Source organism: Eretmochelys imbricata, chromosome 1, assembly GCF_965152235.1.
Source record: "Eretmochelys imbricata isolate rEreImb1 chromosome 1, rEreImb1.hap1, whole genome shotgun sequence".
NCBI classification, from domain to species: Eukaryota; Metazoa; Chordata; order Testudines; family Cheloniidae; genus Eretmochelys; species Eretmochelys imbricata.
In genome coordinates, this window is record NC_135572.1 from 194724123 (window position 1) to 194740491 (window position 16369).

Here is a 16369-nt window from a genome sequence, read left to right on the forward strand (position 1 = left end):
CATCTGGGCTCAAAAAGGGACTTTGAAATTTGTGGACTGCCTTAATTAGCAAAGACAATCACTGTAACTTCTACAATAAAAGACCAAAGCTTTAGCTGGATGAAACTGGTTAAAAAGATGCCAAGATCTACCTCGACGACTGTTTGTTCTTTCTTGCTTGTGAAACGGACACAGATGACTCCCTGCACATGGAGAAAATAATGGAAAAGTGGAGTGCAATTAAATCACGGAAAATTTCCCTTGATTTCAAAACATTTAAAATAATAATTACTTGCCTGTTTTGTTGCTTCATCATAGGCTGCAGGACTGCTGGTTTAGTTAGCCTGCAACCCTGACACTATTCAGTTAAATTCTGGGAACAGTTTGGTAAATTTTTTAGGCTTCACCCCCAACCCCCAATTTGAGATCCTAACTGGTACCCCCTGGTGTGCCAAATGTCATTCCAACATCACCTCATTAATAGGGAGTGCCACTTTGGAGGGAGCCATTGATTTAGGAGCTTGTGTGTGGGATCCTGATTTAGGAGCTTGTGTGTGGGATCCTGAATCTCTTTCAGTGGGATCTAAAGGGTTTTAGCAATCCTCCGGAGAAGTTCTTGTTACGGCCTGTAAGCATCTGGAGGGGTCAGGGAGGGGTCATCCCTTCATCCAGAGATGAAGATGATGCCATCAGCAGCTCCAACAGAGCTGGTTGCTCCAATTCCTCTGGAAAGTGTTCTGCTGGTGGTGATCTCTGTCAAGAGCAGAGCCCCGTGTGGTCAAAGTCTGAGAGTCAATAGTAAGTGTCCCAAGCACTCCAGTATGGTCAATGGGCAGGATCATAGGGGTAGGGGCAGACCCCTTGGGGGGTATCATTGATCCCTGTCATCAGGTATGGGTCCAGCAGATATAAGGGTCTCCGGGAAGCTTTAGAAACCCTACCTGGGCTGATGCCCAGAATGGGGACTTGTTGGAACTGGAGATATTGGCTCCTGCTCTTCCTTAGAGTAATGAAATGTCTGACTCAAATGGTAGCTCTCCAAAGCCATACTCTGGTGAGAAGCGTGCTACCAGCATGGAGCATCCCCAGCTCTGCTAGTGGTCAGGATTGGTGAGTGATGGGTGGGGAGTGCAGTGATGTGTCTCACTCGCACCAGGTCCAACAGGATCAGTGAATCCTGGTCCGTGTAAATTGTCAGGTCCTTGAGAAGGGTGTACACTAAGGTGTGGCAGGAGGAAAACTGGCCAGAATCGTCGGTATGGGATCTGTCAATGCAGCTTGAGGTACAGTGTCATGAGGTACTGCTGGTGGCAGACGGCAAATATTCTTGACTGTCCGTAAACAGTTTCGTGAGTAGTTTTGGACCACTGGAAGCTCACGATACTATCAGTGCTGGCCTGTCTTCCCCATGAGCTCCAGGCACACCGCTCCAGGGTGTGGAGTCTCACTTAGTCCTGAGGAAAGGGGAGTTGCCACCCTCTTCTTCAAGGACTTATGGGACAACTCTGTCTTCTTATGTGGGTGTTTCTCTCTACTCTCATTGTGTTTCCTCTTAGAGGAGTCGTTGGGCCTGCTTGAAGATGCCGGAGGGGCACTGGTGGGAGGTTCTGGTCAATGCGGCAGAGAGCAAGAGAATCCCAGATCAGATAAAAGCCCCATGGAGAACTCCATCAGATGCCTGAACTCCAGGGACTACCTGCTATGAGGGGGAAAGGATTGGCAGATGTCACATTCTGATGGCAGTAAAGGTAGCTCTCATGCAGGTCACTTACTGTAAGACCCAGCAGGCAAGGCAAGGCTTGAAGCATGAGACCTGGGGCTTAAGCACTCAAAACGTTGGTGGAATAAGGGAACCCCTTGATCCCTGTTAACTAACTACAACTTATAAATTGACTAACTATGAGAGAAAAATGATAATAAAAACTGTTTATAATATGTACAGGTTAAAGCCCAAGTAGGTTCGAAGGCTATGGACATATGAGAGTCCCATCCCAGATGTGAGTGGTAGAAAGGAACTGACGAGTCAGTTGGTCTGTGCCACCTCTTATGCCCTCGGTTTGCAGCATGAGGAGGTGCAGATATGGAACTTTGGACACGGCTATGGAAGAATTTCTGGTCCGGGGTGTTTAGAGCACATGCACACCCACAGTGAATACCCATAAGGATCAGCACTCAGAAAAGATCTCAAGCTGACCAGAGCTGTTCCAGAAGTGTTCAGATGAAAACACTGTGGTATTTTCCAATCGGCTCTATTTAGAGAAGAGAACTTGTTTTCCATAGCCTCTGGGGCTCTGTAAAATTAATTGTTAACTAAATATAGGCAACCAAACAAAACATGTTAAACACAATAACCTTCCTGTGCTGTTCTTCCTACAACTCCCAGGTATCCTCAAAGTACTTTACACACAAAGAAAAGGGCAGCAGCAGATACTTGTAGGACAGCATGGGGTATAAGTGAGGGCAGAATCTGGCACACCAGATCCAAGTCTGTATTTTGTCTTCCATTCTCCAGGTCTGTAAGAGGCATTTGCTTAGTTTCTGTTAGAAACGAGTTCCCAGGCATTGTTTCCAAATGTGACTGGAAACCGAACAGCGATTTGTCCAACACTGCTATATCTACATGTTTGGTATTCAGACAATAGGCGGGGTGAGAATGAGCCGGTATGGTGTACCGGTAAGAAGCCGTTACTGACCCTTATGCAGCCCACATTAAAGTGCTGCCGTGGCTTTTGCCTCCCCCGTTGGTGGTGCTTTTAAATTTTTGCCCAACGGGGACGGGAGGGCGGGGCAAAAGGGCAGCTGTAGAGCCCCAGGTGGTGGGGTCCAGGCAGCGCGGATGGGCTGCCTGTGGGAGGCTGAGCCCCCCAATCCTGCCCCTTCCGCCTGAGGCCCTGCCCCTTCCGGGGTCTGGAGTCAGCCCCCGGACTGGTAAGAATTTATTATTACTTTCACCCCTGACCACAGGTAACGTGTTATTTGGCCACTGCTATTAGGGAAGAATAAATTGGGAACAAAATAAGAAAAAAAAAAAAAAGCCAAAAAGTTGAAGTAGCCCCAACATCACTTCAGAACAGGCACTGCAATGGTGAAAAAGGTGGGCAAGGAACTCTTGGACAAACGAACGGAATGAATAAGGCTGAACCAACTTGTACTCCTTTTCTCCAGTGTAAATCGAGGCATTACCCTGGAATCAGAGAAGTTTAATTTACACCACCGTAACTCAGAACAGAATTTGATACAGCATCTCTCCTTGTCTCTCTTTGGTCTTTCATATTGCTACACATGCAAGGAAGAGGAAGTTGTTTCACACCTTTGCTTTTGTTACTAATAGGGTGGTTTTCTGCAGGGCTGGGTGGAGAGACCAAGGATATCACAGTGTGAAAGCTTTTCTTATGAGAAATGTCTTTTTAAAAGAAAATGACTTCTGCAGAAGATTGAAGTCTTTCTGCAATCAACTAAGACTTATCTGATTTTTGTTCTGTGTACGTGTGATTTTCCAAATCTCCTTGCAATTGTCAAATACACATAGCTGAATATTAAAACCAATTTTATTAACAAGGGGAATATTGACCTGGCCCATGAGGTTGTCCGTACTGTTTCTAAAGGTCAGCAGTTGGCAAGACTGTCAACGTCATGAAATGATTTCTTTGGGCAGATAGTTCACAAGAGTTCCTTGAGCACAGCTGGGAGTGTGTCCCTCAGCCCCATTATGGATAGGGCCCTACCAAATTCATGGCCATGAAAAACAGGTCATGGTCCGTGAAATCTGATCTTCCCCCCCATGAAATTGTGTGCTTTCACCCTATACTATACAGATTTCACAGGGTAAACTAGCGTTTCTCAAATTGGGGGTCCTGCCCAAAAGGGAGTTGCAGCGGCATCACAATATTATTTTAGGGGGGTCATGGTATTGCCACCCTTACTTCTGCACTGCCTTCAGAGCTGGGCAGCCGGAGAGCAGCAGCTGTTGGCCAAGTGCCCAGCTCTGAAGGCAGCACCCCGTCAACAGCAGCATAGAAGTAAGCATGGCAATACCATACCAGGCCCCCTTTACTTCTGTGCTGCTGCCTTCAGAGCTAGGTGGCCGCAGTGTGGCGGCTGTTGACTAAGGGCCCAGCTCTGCAGGCAGCAGCGCAGAAGTAAGGGTGGCCACACCATACCGTGCCATCCTTTCTTCTGCGCTGCTGCTGTTGGCGGCTCTGCCTTCAGAGCTCGGCTCCCGGCCTGCAGTCACCAGTCTCCAGCTGCCCAGCCCTGAAGGCAGCACTGCTGCCAACAGCAGCGCAGAGGTAAGGGTAGCAGTACCTCAACCCCCTCTACAATAACCTTGCGACCACATACAACTCCTTTTTGGGTGAGGACCCCTACAATTACAACACTGTGAAATTTCAGATTTAAATAGCTGAAATCATGAAATTTATAATTTTAAAAACCCTATGACAGTGAAATTGACCAAAACGGTCAGTGAATTTAGTAGGGCCCCAATTATGGAGGAAGGCACTAACATTCTCATATAGACCCAGAATTCCCCACTTGCCTTCAACAGCTGGGAAGGACAGGGGGTCCACCTCCTAGACAGTGACCTGTGGCACCAAGAGAATCACCACGTGCCTGTGGCCTTTGACTGAGAGGAGACACTTCTGGCAAAAGTCTCATGCTCAGCCTGACCAACTGCTGCTGATTTGTTCTTTTGACTCTTGTGCTGTCGCTGTGTGGGCAGTGAAGAAAGGTCTCTTTGCCTTCACCACAGCTTCTACCAAATCTCAAAGGGCAGAACTGTTGTACGTGGTGCAAAGCCTGGTTAATCTGGGCTGCTCCTCTCCATGAAAGCACAGAATGTTCTATGTCTTGCAGACAAAAGCACTTGGACGTCCTCAGCACTGCCTGCTTCTGCCTTGCACTGCACAGTTGTGAGGGAACAAGTGCCAAGCCTTCCCTGCTGCCGTCTCAGCAAGCCAGCGTTGCTCGCTGTGATTCTCTTGGTGTATTATTAAAAGGCAATATCACTGGTAATTAAGCCAGTGAGCATTTCACCCTACTAAAACAGGCAAATGCTATAAACTAAGCACTCAAGAGAAGCAGCGGTGGAAAGAAATGACAAAACCAGTTGACTCAGATGTTACAGCTTTCACATGCATTCTGAGTAAGAGGGCTGTAATGCAGAATCCTGTCAGACAACACTGGTACGCAGCAGACACTGACCTGTGTACATTTTCCATCGCTGCTACTTCTGCTAGAGCAGCTAGGCTAAAGAATGCAGACACAGTCGGCATGCCTGGCGTAATACTGTGAGTGTCCTCTGCTTCTGCGCTTCTAGAGCATTCGTCGTTGCAATCGGTCTCTGCACTTGATGCTTTTTGGAGACTACTCTGTGGTAGCTCCTTTGGTTTTTCCTCTATAACAAAAGAAAAAGTAAAACTTACAGGCAGCGGGGCAACAAAGTCAGCTATAGCTGTGTACTGAACAGTGCTTAGTATAGAGGTGTTAACATGCATTTTTTCCATCATTAATTGAGGCTTTATCATCTGTGTAATCCAAGTTTACTAATGGGGCTCTCTGCCTCCCTCTAATGGATGGACGACATAGAAGTTTATGCTATGCATTGCGATCTAACACACTTGGATTTTTTCGCTCAGGCAGTGGAAGCTCATGTCTTTAAATCCAGAGGTCCCGAGTTCAATCCCCACTCTTGATGACCTACCTAGGGACATCACATTACCCCTGTATTTATATACACTACAGGGCCCAATTTTACATCCACTAATTGCACCCACTGTGCAGGCATAGTACCTTCGCTTTGCTGGACTGGTAGCATGGCACCTCAGGAGAGGTAAACTATGTTCCAGCACTCTCTTGTGTGCCTCTTCCACTCCTCATACAGAAGTTTAGAGACAGATTTTTTTTTGACATCTAAAATTTTTGTCCAACAGTAAATTGCCTATTTGAAACTTATTGATTCCTTAGATGGTATGACCCAATTGGTATCTGTTTTTACAGAATTATTTTTCCAGTACAGGCTTATGACCTCTTCCCTACTAGGGGTACGTTTCCCTATTAGCTTACTTATACCTCAGAACCACTCTCAATAATCTAGATTTATCATAAATTTAGACTTTCGTCTCCTTACCCTGAGCCCCTCCTGCTGGTGACACTCGGCCATCTGCTGTCCGAACAAGATGCGTGATCTTCGTTTTCCTCGCTTTCCTCTTTTGGCTACCAACCAAGGGTTCATGCAGCAGTGCTGGCTCTGGAGTATTTGGGACAGATACAGAAGTTTTATTCTTCCGTGCAGGCTCACCGGGGGTTTTGTCTTCTGCAAGTATGGCTGAAATGGGACAAGTCAGTTACAATTACAAGTCGAACGTAAAACACTAGAATTGCTAACTATACACACATTCATATCTGTCTGCACATGACACTTACAATTCTCACTAATGGGACTGCATGGTATTTGCAGGGCTCGAGTCATGGAAGTGTTTGTGAGCTGCACCCTGTGTTTTGGGTTTGCAGGGAACAGTACTGGACCAGTTTTTGCAGGTTCCTGTGAGGTTCAAGTTTCTATTGTTTTAAAAGGATCTAGTGAGTACGAACTGTGACAGACTCGCAATATCCTGCAACATCCTGGACACACCTTGTGGAATTAAGAGAAACTTTATTGAATTAAGGCTAATATCTTTGGGGTCCATTGTATTAAAAACATAATTGTGCATGTTATTGGGGAACTGTACGTAACTCCTCTAGGAAGTGGACCCTAATGTCATTCCTCTGGTTTTCAGTCCTTTGAAGCCATCCCCTGAAGAGGTTCGCATATATTAGTTCAAAGTGGATCTCCAGGGGCCAAGAGACAGAAAAAGGATTTTTGGATAAATAGCCTGGTTTTAAACAGGCTCAAGGCCTTCTTCCTGATCCAGCAAATGGGCAGGCCCCATGGTCCACAGCAGGCCCCAGTCCTTAGTGTAGGGTTGGAAAGACTGGGCTTACGGAGGACCCATAAAACTGTGAGCTGAAGTTGTAATGAACTTGACATCAGAAGGATACTCCTGGGTTGGGGGTTCTGAAGGACTGCTCCTGCCAGAGCTTATGTAAGTGTTGGGGATTAGTCTGGTAAGCTTACTGGCATGCATGTACTGGCAAGCTTTTATTGTTCTCTGTAGTGTTTTTAGCTTAAGAATTAAATAAGTTTACATAAGAAGTGCTATGTGGCACTTTATAAGAGAAAGTTACTTATCTTACAATAGCTGTTCTTCGAGATGTGTGGTTCCCTACCTGTATTCCACTGCAGGTACGTAAGTGTGCCATGCCTGGAGCTGGACATTTTGAAAGCAGCATCCATTGGCCCACACATATGCAATGGCTCACCTTGTGCCTCCAATGCAGGGGATAAAAGGTGAGGTGGACTGACCACCCCTCCAGTTCCTTCTCTATTGTGAATCAGAGAAGATCCAAAGCAGAGGGGAAGGAGAGGCGGGGTAGTGGAATACAGAGCAGGATCACACATCTTGTAGAACCTCCAGTTACTATAAAGGCAAGTAACCTTCTCTTCTTTGAGTACTGGTCCCTATGTGAATTCCACTTTCGGCAATGGACAAGCAGTACTCAAAGAGGAGGAACATGTGAGGTTGTAGATGGCAGAGCCAAATGAAGGACTGCCATTACAAAAGATGCCGAGGAGTCCTGTACCAAGGCATGGTGACTCGCAAATGTGTGGATGGTGCTCTATGTAGATGCCTTGCAGATATCAAGTAGAGGCATCTCTTGAAGCGATTCCATAGACATTGCTTGCTCTTACCCCAAGAGGAGGAGGAAAGATTAGACAACTGATAGCAGAGCAAAATAAAGCCAAAGATTCCTTTTGAAATTCTTTGAAAGGATATAGCCTGTCCCTTTCTGCTATCGCGACAAATAGTCTAGGAGACCTTCTGATTGGTTTTGTTCTCTGCAGGTAAAAGGCCAAGGCTCACTGAACATTGAGGGGATGGAGCCTCCCTTCTACTGGGGATGCGTGTAGTTTTGGGAAGCAAGTGAATTGACTGGTACAGATGAAACTCTGAGACTACTTTGGGGGTGAACATAATGAAACTTTGTCCTTACGGAATATTGTGTAAGGAGGATTTGCCATCAGTGCTTCAAGCTCACCAACCCCCTTGGCTGAGGTGATGGCTACCAGGAATGAGACCTTCCTGGATGGTAGAGACATGGAGCAAAAAGCTAACGGTTCAAAAGGAGACTTTGTGGGTACTGAGAGAAAAAAGTTAGAGTCCCATTGAGCGTAGGCTTTTTTATAGGCAGAAAGGTTCTGATTAGGCCATTCCAGCATCTGCTACTCATTGGGTGCATGAAGATCAAGTAGCCCTATGAGGGTGGATGGTACGCACTGATTGCTGCCAAGTAGACCCACATGGCGCTGATAGACAAACCTCCTGTCAATAAGGAAAGAATATAGTCCAGAAGGAGAAGAATATCTGCAGCCTCTGGGGGTATAAGTCTTCAATGCACCCAAACAGAAAAATGCTTCCACTAGGCTAGGTAACATTTTCTAGTGGAATCCTTGGAAAAGATGTTCTGTACAGCTTGAGAACATGATCACTCTGAGGATGACATCCATCAAAAAACCAGGCTCTGAAATTAAGTGGATGCGGGTTGGGATGCTTGAACTTGTCATTCTCCAGGTGAGGAGATTGAGAAATGTGGGAAGAATGATTGGTGCCTGAAACAACATACATAGGAAGTTCAGGAACCAAAACTGACTGGCCCAGTTCGGGGCAATGAAAATGACTTGTGCCCTGTCCGGCCAAATCTTGCATAAAACTTGAGGCAGGGTGGTAGTGAAGGGAAAGCATAGTTCAGACAGTCTGACCATGAAAAGAATAGAGTGTTGCCCTGAGAGTGGTGACCTACAGCTCCTCTGGAACAGTATACACTGCATTTCCTGTTTGGGAGCCCAAAAGACCCCTGGTGGGTGTCCCCATGGAGCAATATATTGTTCGCTACGGAGTCGCATAATTCCCACTCATGATTGACAGTAAAGTGTCTGCTGAGAGAGTCCACTAGGACATTCTGGTTTCTTGGGAGGTAGAATGATGACAAGGTAATCTGGGGAAGGGGGGGGAGAGGGAGAGGAGAGAGAGGGGAACGCGATGCAGTGGGGAAGAGGCGGGACCAGGGCTGGGATTTGGGGAGGGGTCCAATGGGGCGGGAAGGGGGCAAAGTTGGGGCGGGGACTTCAGGGAAGGGGTTGGAATGGGGGCAGGGCAGGGGTGGAGTTGGGGTGGGACCAGGGGGGTGCGAGCACCCACCGGCGCCGGGGAAAGTTGGCGCCTATGACCCCAGGGGGGCGGAATCGAAGCCTGAGGCCACCCAAATCCCACTGCCCCAGGCAGGAGGATGGGGCCAAAGCTGAAGCTCAAGGGCTTCCGCCCCAGGCGGGGGGCCTGTAACCGGAGTCCCAACACACAGGGCTTAAACCCTCAGGCTTTGACTTTAGGTGGTGGGGCTTGGGCTTTGGCCCCAGGCCTCAGCCAGTCTAAACCAGCCCTGGTGACCCCATTAAAATGTTTGAGAACTTTGAGAACTGACTTAGATATTCAACCAGATAAACTGATCGTACTGCCATGGGGAAAATCATAACCAGGGTTTATAATGGACTCCAAAGGCTTGAGAGCCCGAGCTGGAAGATCCACACAGCTATTTTTAATGCGCTAGCTCGACCTTCACTAACACAAGTTTGTCTACTTGGGTTGGGAGGTTTGCGCCCAGCTGCAGTGTAGACATACCCTGAATGGACAGCCTCCTCTTTAGATGTCCTATTTTGGGCTTTATGAGGATTTAGTTGTAAGTCAAAAGTGTAGCTAACACTTGGATTTGGTGACTTGATCTTAATTTGACCTTATTTTGACAATTGTATTGTTTAATCCTTAGTTTAGAGGAGTCTGTAGTGGTTTAATCAGAACAATATGTTTTCTTGATCTTATTTTTGATTGTTAGCTTGAATAAAATGTATAAAAATATACTGAGTCATATTGCTTTCAAACAGTTTCGATCAGAACCACTCAGAATCCATGTAGGATGGCTCCCCTTGAAAGTAACCCTTTAGTTCTCACAATACAAAATAATAAAAAATCCAACAACTACAAAAATAAAAACCGAAGAAAGGAGAAATAGGCAATGGTTATAACAGAGGAAGAACCAGAAAGAGGTTAAAAGCCATAAGAAAATAGGCAAAGGTGAAGGTTAAACAAAAGAGAGTACAACATACTTAGGTGTGGGCTTAAGAAACTGTGCAAAGTTTAGGCCCAGGGCTAAGTACATGATTCTCTCCCCATACAGTTCAATCTGAACAGGTAAACATCAAGTGATCCATCCCCTGTTGCCCATTCCCAGCTTCTGGCAAACAGAGGCTAGGGACACCCTCCCTGTCCAGCCTGGCTAATAGTCACTGATGGACCGATATCCTCCATGAACTTATCTAGCTGTTTTTTGAACCCTGTTATAGTCTTGGCCTTTTCAACATCCTCTGGCAAGGAGTTCCACAGCTTGACTGCCTTCTGTGAAGAAATACTGCCTTTTGTTTGTTTTAAACCTGCTGCCTATTAATTTCATTGGCTAACCCCTACTTCTTGTGTTATGAGAAGGAGTATTGAACACTTCCTTATTTACTTTCTCCCCACCAGTCATCTGATTTTATATACCTCTATCATATCCCCCCTAAGTTGTCTCTTCTCTAAGCTGAAAAGTCCCAGTCTTATTAAATCTCCTCATATGGAAGCTGTTCCAGACCCCTAATTGTTTTTGTTGCCCTTTTCTGTACCTTTCCCAATTCCAATATATCTTTTTTGAGACGGGGAGACCATATCTGCACGCAGTATTCATGATGTGGGTGTATCATGGATTTATATAGTAGAATTATGATATTTTCCTCTTATTCTCTATCCCGTTCCAAATGATTCCCAACATTCTGTTTGCTTTTTTGACTGCTGCTGCACACTGAGTGGATGTTTTCAGAGAACTATCCACAATGACTCCAAGATCTCTTTCTTGAGTGGTAACAGCTAATTTAGACCACTTCATTTTATATGTATAGTTTATCAACACTGAATTTCATCTGCCATTTTATTGCTCAGCTCTACCCCCTTTACAGTGCAGTGGTTGGGAGTAATCCCCACCTTCCTCGTCCCCTTCCCCACGAGGCTTCCTTAAAGCTCACCTCTGCCACTATGCCTACAAAGCACAGCTGGCTGACAGTGGCTAGGAAGGTGATGTGGTATTATCCTCCCCTTCCCACTCCCAATTACTTAGTACCACTGTTTTATTGGAATTAAAAAAGAAATCTCTTTCACACCCGAAGAAGAAATAGCTTGTATTAGCAATACTGTGTACAACATGACTACAATGAGACAAAATCCAAATAAGTGCCCAGTGCAAACAGGGTCTGCACATCTCACGATCCTGCAGCTGCAGAATTTGCCATGGCGTTTATCCTTGCTGCAGAATTGCACTCCACACTTGCATTGCACCGCACCGCCACCCACCCACCCCCCAAACAGAATCTCCCCCCGGCCATGTGGGTTATAGAGCAGGGGGGGCGGAGGGGAAGAGGTGCAAGAGGTTCTTTGGGGGTGGGGGCACGAAGAAACTGGGGTCCTGAAGGACCTTCTGCCATAATATCATGAGCAGGATAAAAACAGAATGGGTATTTTGTACATTTATATAGGATATATTATAAAAAAAATAGTCCTTCCGCGTCGCAAACACCACCAACGCCCCGGCCAGCAGCCGCTGCTCTCTGGCCACCGAGCTCTGAAGGCCGTCTCGCTGCCAGCACTGCCAGAGTTACTTCTGCGGTGCTGCTGCCTTCAGAGCTGGGCAGCCAGGGGCGATCACGTTCTCTGCAGCGCAGCAGGACTATTTTTTAAATCCTGTTCCCGTCCAACAATACCCACTCCAACTGCTTGTGCATGGTTTGCTGAATTTTTATCCTGCTCCTGCTATTATGGCAGCAGGATCCCAGTCCTGCTACAGGGTAGAGCCCTTCCAAAAAACAAACAAACAGTTTCAGATGATAGATAATGGAGGGGGAGGCGTGGCAAATTCCATGAATGGTAAGGGGGAGCGCGACTGGCAAAGTTTGCACACCACTGCTATAGAGAGAAGCCTGCCAGAAACTCTACCTGGTAGAGGACCAGAAGCAGCCAATGCAGGAGCCTTCCAACTTCTGGACACTCCACTGAAACCTGTAGTATGTTCTCTGACTTTCACTGTCCTGTGCTGATTGGTTTTTTGTGCCAACCCTTCCGCACCCTCCTCGGAGTCTCTTCTGCTGAGCTTCCTTCTACACTTGTTCCCCTGATTCCTTTTTCTTCCGTTTACTTTCCAGTTAGCGGATCCCCTTCTAAGTAACCAACCCTTCACCCCAAAATAAAAAAAATATGGCATCAACACGACATTTGCTGCCCTTCCATTGCTCACTCTGCTTGTGTTCTACTTTGCCCCCACCTTGTATCCATCCTATTTACACAATGCTGTCTCACAGTTTCCTTGGACTTCCCTGTCTGTATCTATACACTTTTTTCTTGTCTTTTATTTCGACGGTAAGCTCTTTGAAGGCAGGGGCAGTCTTTTTATTCTGTGTTTGTACAGCACCTAGCACAACGGGGTTCTGGTCTATGACTGGTGCTCCCAGGGGCTACTGCACGACAACAAAACGACATCTATTACACAAACACACGCTTTTCTAGCTCTCCTGGTTGCCAAGAAAATACTGAAAACATGAACTAGGAGTGAACTTGAAACAGCATTCTCTCCTGAGGGGTGTAAACTGCCCCATTCATGTCCCCGAGACGTTAAATCTAAAACCTAAAGGCAAGTGTTTACGTTTCAATACAGCTAACTCTTTCACGGCTTATTATTATTTTTTTTTTAGCAGAAACATCCAGCTAAAGGTCACATCCCACAATCACAAACTACCTCCCACGCCTCCGCAGTGGCCAAAAGCCCCTCTGTCCCTGATCTACTTTTCAAAACATCCGGTTTCCCCCACTTCCATTTTTTTAATGCAGTTGTGTTTGTCAATACAAAAAATCTGCGACACAGAAAACGAGGCCAGCACAAACTAACAACATTTCGTACCAAATTCAACACAAGGGGGAATTACTCATTATAATATTTGATTATTTACATTAAAAAAATTAGAGGTTTTTAATTAAAACTGCTACAGATTTTCAAGTTTGCTACACTAGAACGATGCAGAATCCAGGGCTTTGCTGAAAAAAATTAGGCCCAGCTTGCCTAGGAATGCATGGAGCCTTTACTATAAAGGACTGGACAGCATGGGTGAGATGGCATCATTTTGTCCCAAGGCTGTAACTACACTGAACTTTTGCAGTAGTGAGAGGTTTTAAGCCCTAGTACCAGTGCACTTCCACTGGATTTCTAGGGTAGACAAGGTGCCAGATTTTTAAGAATGGTCTATTCCTGCACAGAGCATGTCTAGGAGACACTGGTAAAAATGCCAATGGTTGGCCAGAGCCCTGTCTACACTAGAACTCACACCAGTAGAACTGATGATACTACAATGGCAGGGCATTTTAAAAAGCAGCTCAGGGTAGACTGGGCTAAGAGTGTGCTCATAATCACACAAAATTAAGAAATCAATTATTTGCTCCCTGCCTGTACTGCTCGTGTGTTTCTTTTCTCAAACTATTTCCATTTCTGCTTGGATTCCAATATTTCTGGATAGAAACATAAGAAAAGACTAAGCCTGCTGAGATGTTCACCCAAAGATCTCCAAAAGACTTTACAAAAGGTGGGTAAAGTTCTTTCTTATTTTGCACATAAGGAAGTTGAGGCACACAAAGTCAGAATGACTTGGCTAAAGTCACACTGTGAGCCAATGGCCGAGTTGGAAATAGAGATACAATTTTCAAAAGTGTCTAAGTGATTTAATCTCCTAAATTCCATTTGCAAAAGTGACTTAGGCACTCAGGGCCAGATTTACAAAGGTATTTAGGTGATTGAAGCTACACATAGGTGCCTAGGGGGATTTTGAAAATCCCCTAAAAGCAGGTGACTTCAATGGGGGTTATGCACTTAGTAATTCTGTAAATCCTACTAGGCACCTATCTCCATCTTGGGTACCTAAATACCTTTGTAAATCTGGCCCATTAAGGGTCTGAGTTTTATTGAAAGTCAATGGGACTTAGAATCCGCAATGCCCAACTCACTTCTGAAAATTTGACCCAGAATCCAGATCCTCTTAATCCCAGTCCTGAATTCTAATAGTAGAGCACACAGCTTTCCATTACCATAAGAGAGTCACACAGTTCTTTCCCCGATGACCTTTATATGACAAATAAACAATGTTGTGAAGTTCCACGTTTTCCTCACTTTAAGGTTCAACCCTGCATGGAGCTAATCAATGTGGCCTCAGTCCAGCAAAACAATTAACGCACATTCTTAATGTTTAAGCAGTGGGACTCACACGCTTAAGTGTTTTCCTGGACTGGGGCCAGTGTGCTTAACAGCTGCCAGGATCGAGCCCTTTATAACAATGTGTATTTCACCTTGTATCAGAAATAAAATTTTAAAATCGAAGTGCTTTTAATCAAAGTGCTTTTGGAGGATTTTGTGTTTTTCGGTTGTGGATATGAAGATATTTATTTTTTTACTCGTATATTTATTCAATGGTTCCCCTATTTTTCCTCATGAGAATTCAACAAAACAAACATATTTCCTAGCAGATGACCTATACAACTCATTCATAATTTAGGCATGGTAATTTGAAAGGTACTTAGTAAGAACTGTACCTACATATTATTATACCAATACTCAGTCTCACATCTAGCCTTTACGAAAAGTACTTACTTCTTGTAAACAACACCACAACATATACTTGTGCAAATACTGTCCACACAAAATACTGTCCACTGACCACACAAAATTTCTTTATCACTGAATGTTTCACAGCTGGGTACAGTCTAAGCATTCCAATATAGCACAAATAGGCCACAGAGATCACAATGTAGCACACAGGCACAACAACATCGGTGGATGTGACAGGGCAGGGAATGAAGAGGGGCACCATGGCCAAGCTCCAGGGAGAAGGATTAAGCACAGGGAAATGGGGAGAGTTGGGGAATAGGATTTAAATTGCATTATCTGAGAAAGAGGGTCAGGAGTCAGACTGGGGAAAACAGAGGGGTCGACATGGGAGAGGAATCTCCTGCCCACTGGTGAAAGACCAAATGGATATGGGAAGACTAAAGGAAAAAATTTATCTAGTGAAAAACTTGGTCAACAGTTTGGACTCTGACTCTGCACAACTTGTTCACTTGAAAATTCCCATGGAGGTTTTGAGAGTGCTGGAAATGCAGGATCAGACCCCGAGAACAGAGACAGAAATGATTTTGGAGAGCTGGAGGGGGCTGGGTGGAGGGAGGGGCAAATATACGGTGGAACTTGAAGACTAGGAAGGTGATTTTCAACTGGATTCTGTAAAGAATAGGAAGCCAGTAAAAATTTCTGAAGATGGAGGGTGGGCAAGGGGGATATATTCTTGGGTACTGGTGCGGAAAAAAGGTCACATTTTGGACAATTGTAGTTTGTAGAACTGAGATACAGGGAAATTAAAGCAGGTGTTACTCCAGTCAAGAGGCAATGAGATGAGACAATAAATAAGAGTTTTGGCAGAGGAGTATTCAAGACTGTGTCTGCTATAGCGGGGATGGTGACAGAAGCAGCCAACATTAGAGAGCTGTGGTAGGTGAAAAGAATTCAGGGTTGGTTTCAACAACTCAGCTCCTGATGGTAGAGGGGAAGGTGAGATTTAAGCAGAAGAGGTGGAATGATTATGAGGGGAGGTCTTCAATTAATCAGCTTTTTTAAGATATAGAAACAAAGGAAGATATTGCCAGAGCCAGAAGCTGGTGAAGTTGAAGCAGACAGAAAGTGAGGTAAGGGCCCAAAAGAGTGAAAGGGATACAGAACTGAGTATCCTCCGCACAGAAGCATTACCCAAGACTGAGTTCAGAAAGAAGGTGGCCAGAAGCCTTGACTGAGTAATGCACCAGTACCTTTTTCCGGAACATTAAGCTTCTCCTTTTTGTGCTTATATTTGTTGACAATTTTGTGGAATAAGTTCTTTTTCTGAGACTGGAATGAACCTACAGACAATATTAATAATAATATATTTTTAATTAGAAGTTTTTATACAGCAAAACAATTATAGCATGTAGAATATAACTACCCCTACAGCATGCCACTTCACTTTACAGTGTAGTGCCTGATCCAACACCCACGGGAGTTAATGGAAACTTTCCATTGACCTCAGCGGGCATTGGATCATTCTACTTTAACATGAAAGAAAGATACCAATATAGTTTAAGAGAGTGAGGAT

General features: G+C 45.1%; 1 protein-coding gene across 6 annotated transcripts in view; it reads right to left on the reverse strand.

Annotated features, from left to right (window-relative positions):
* The window catches only part of BBX (BBX high mobility group box domain containing), a 189800-nt gene that overhangs the window by 11431 nt on the left and 162000 nt on the right, over positions 1-16369 (reverse strand). For 4 of the 6 annotated variants that reach the window (XM_077821139.1, XM_077821117.1, XM_077821129.1 and 1 more), the window contains 3 exons: positions 16047-16136; positions 6107-6304; positions 5182-5374 (listed from right to left, as the gene is read on the reverse strand). In XM_077821139.1, coding sequence (XP_077677265.1) covers positions 5182-5374; positions 6107-6304; positions 16047-16136 — 481 coding nt within the window. The remainder of the gene's footprint in view (positions 1-5181; positions 5375-6106; positions 6305-16046; positions 16137-16369) is intronic. The other 2 variants (XM_077821157.1, XM_077821148.1) reach the window with 2 other exon arrangements.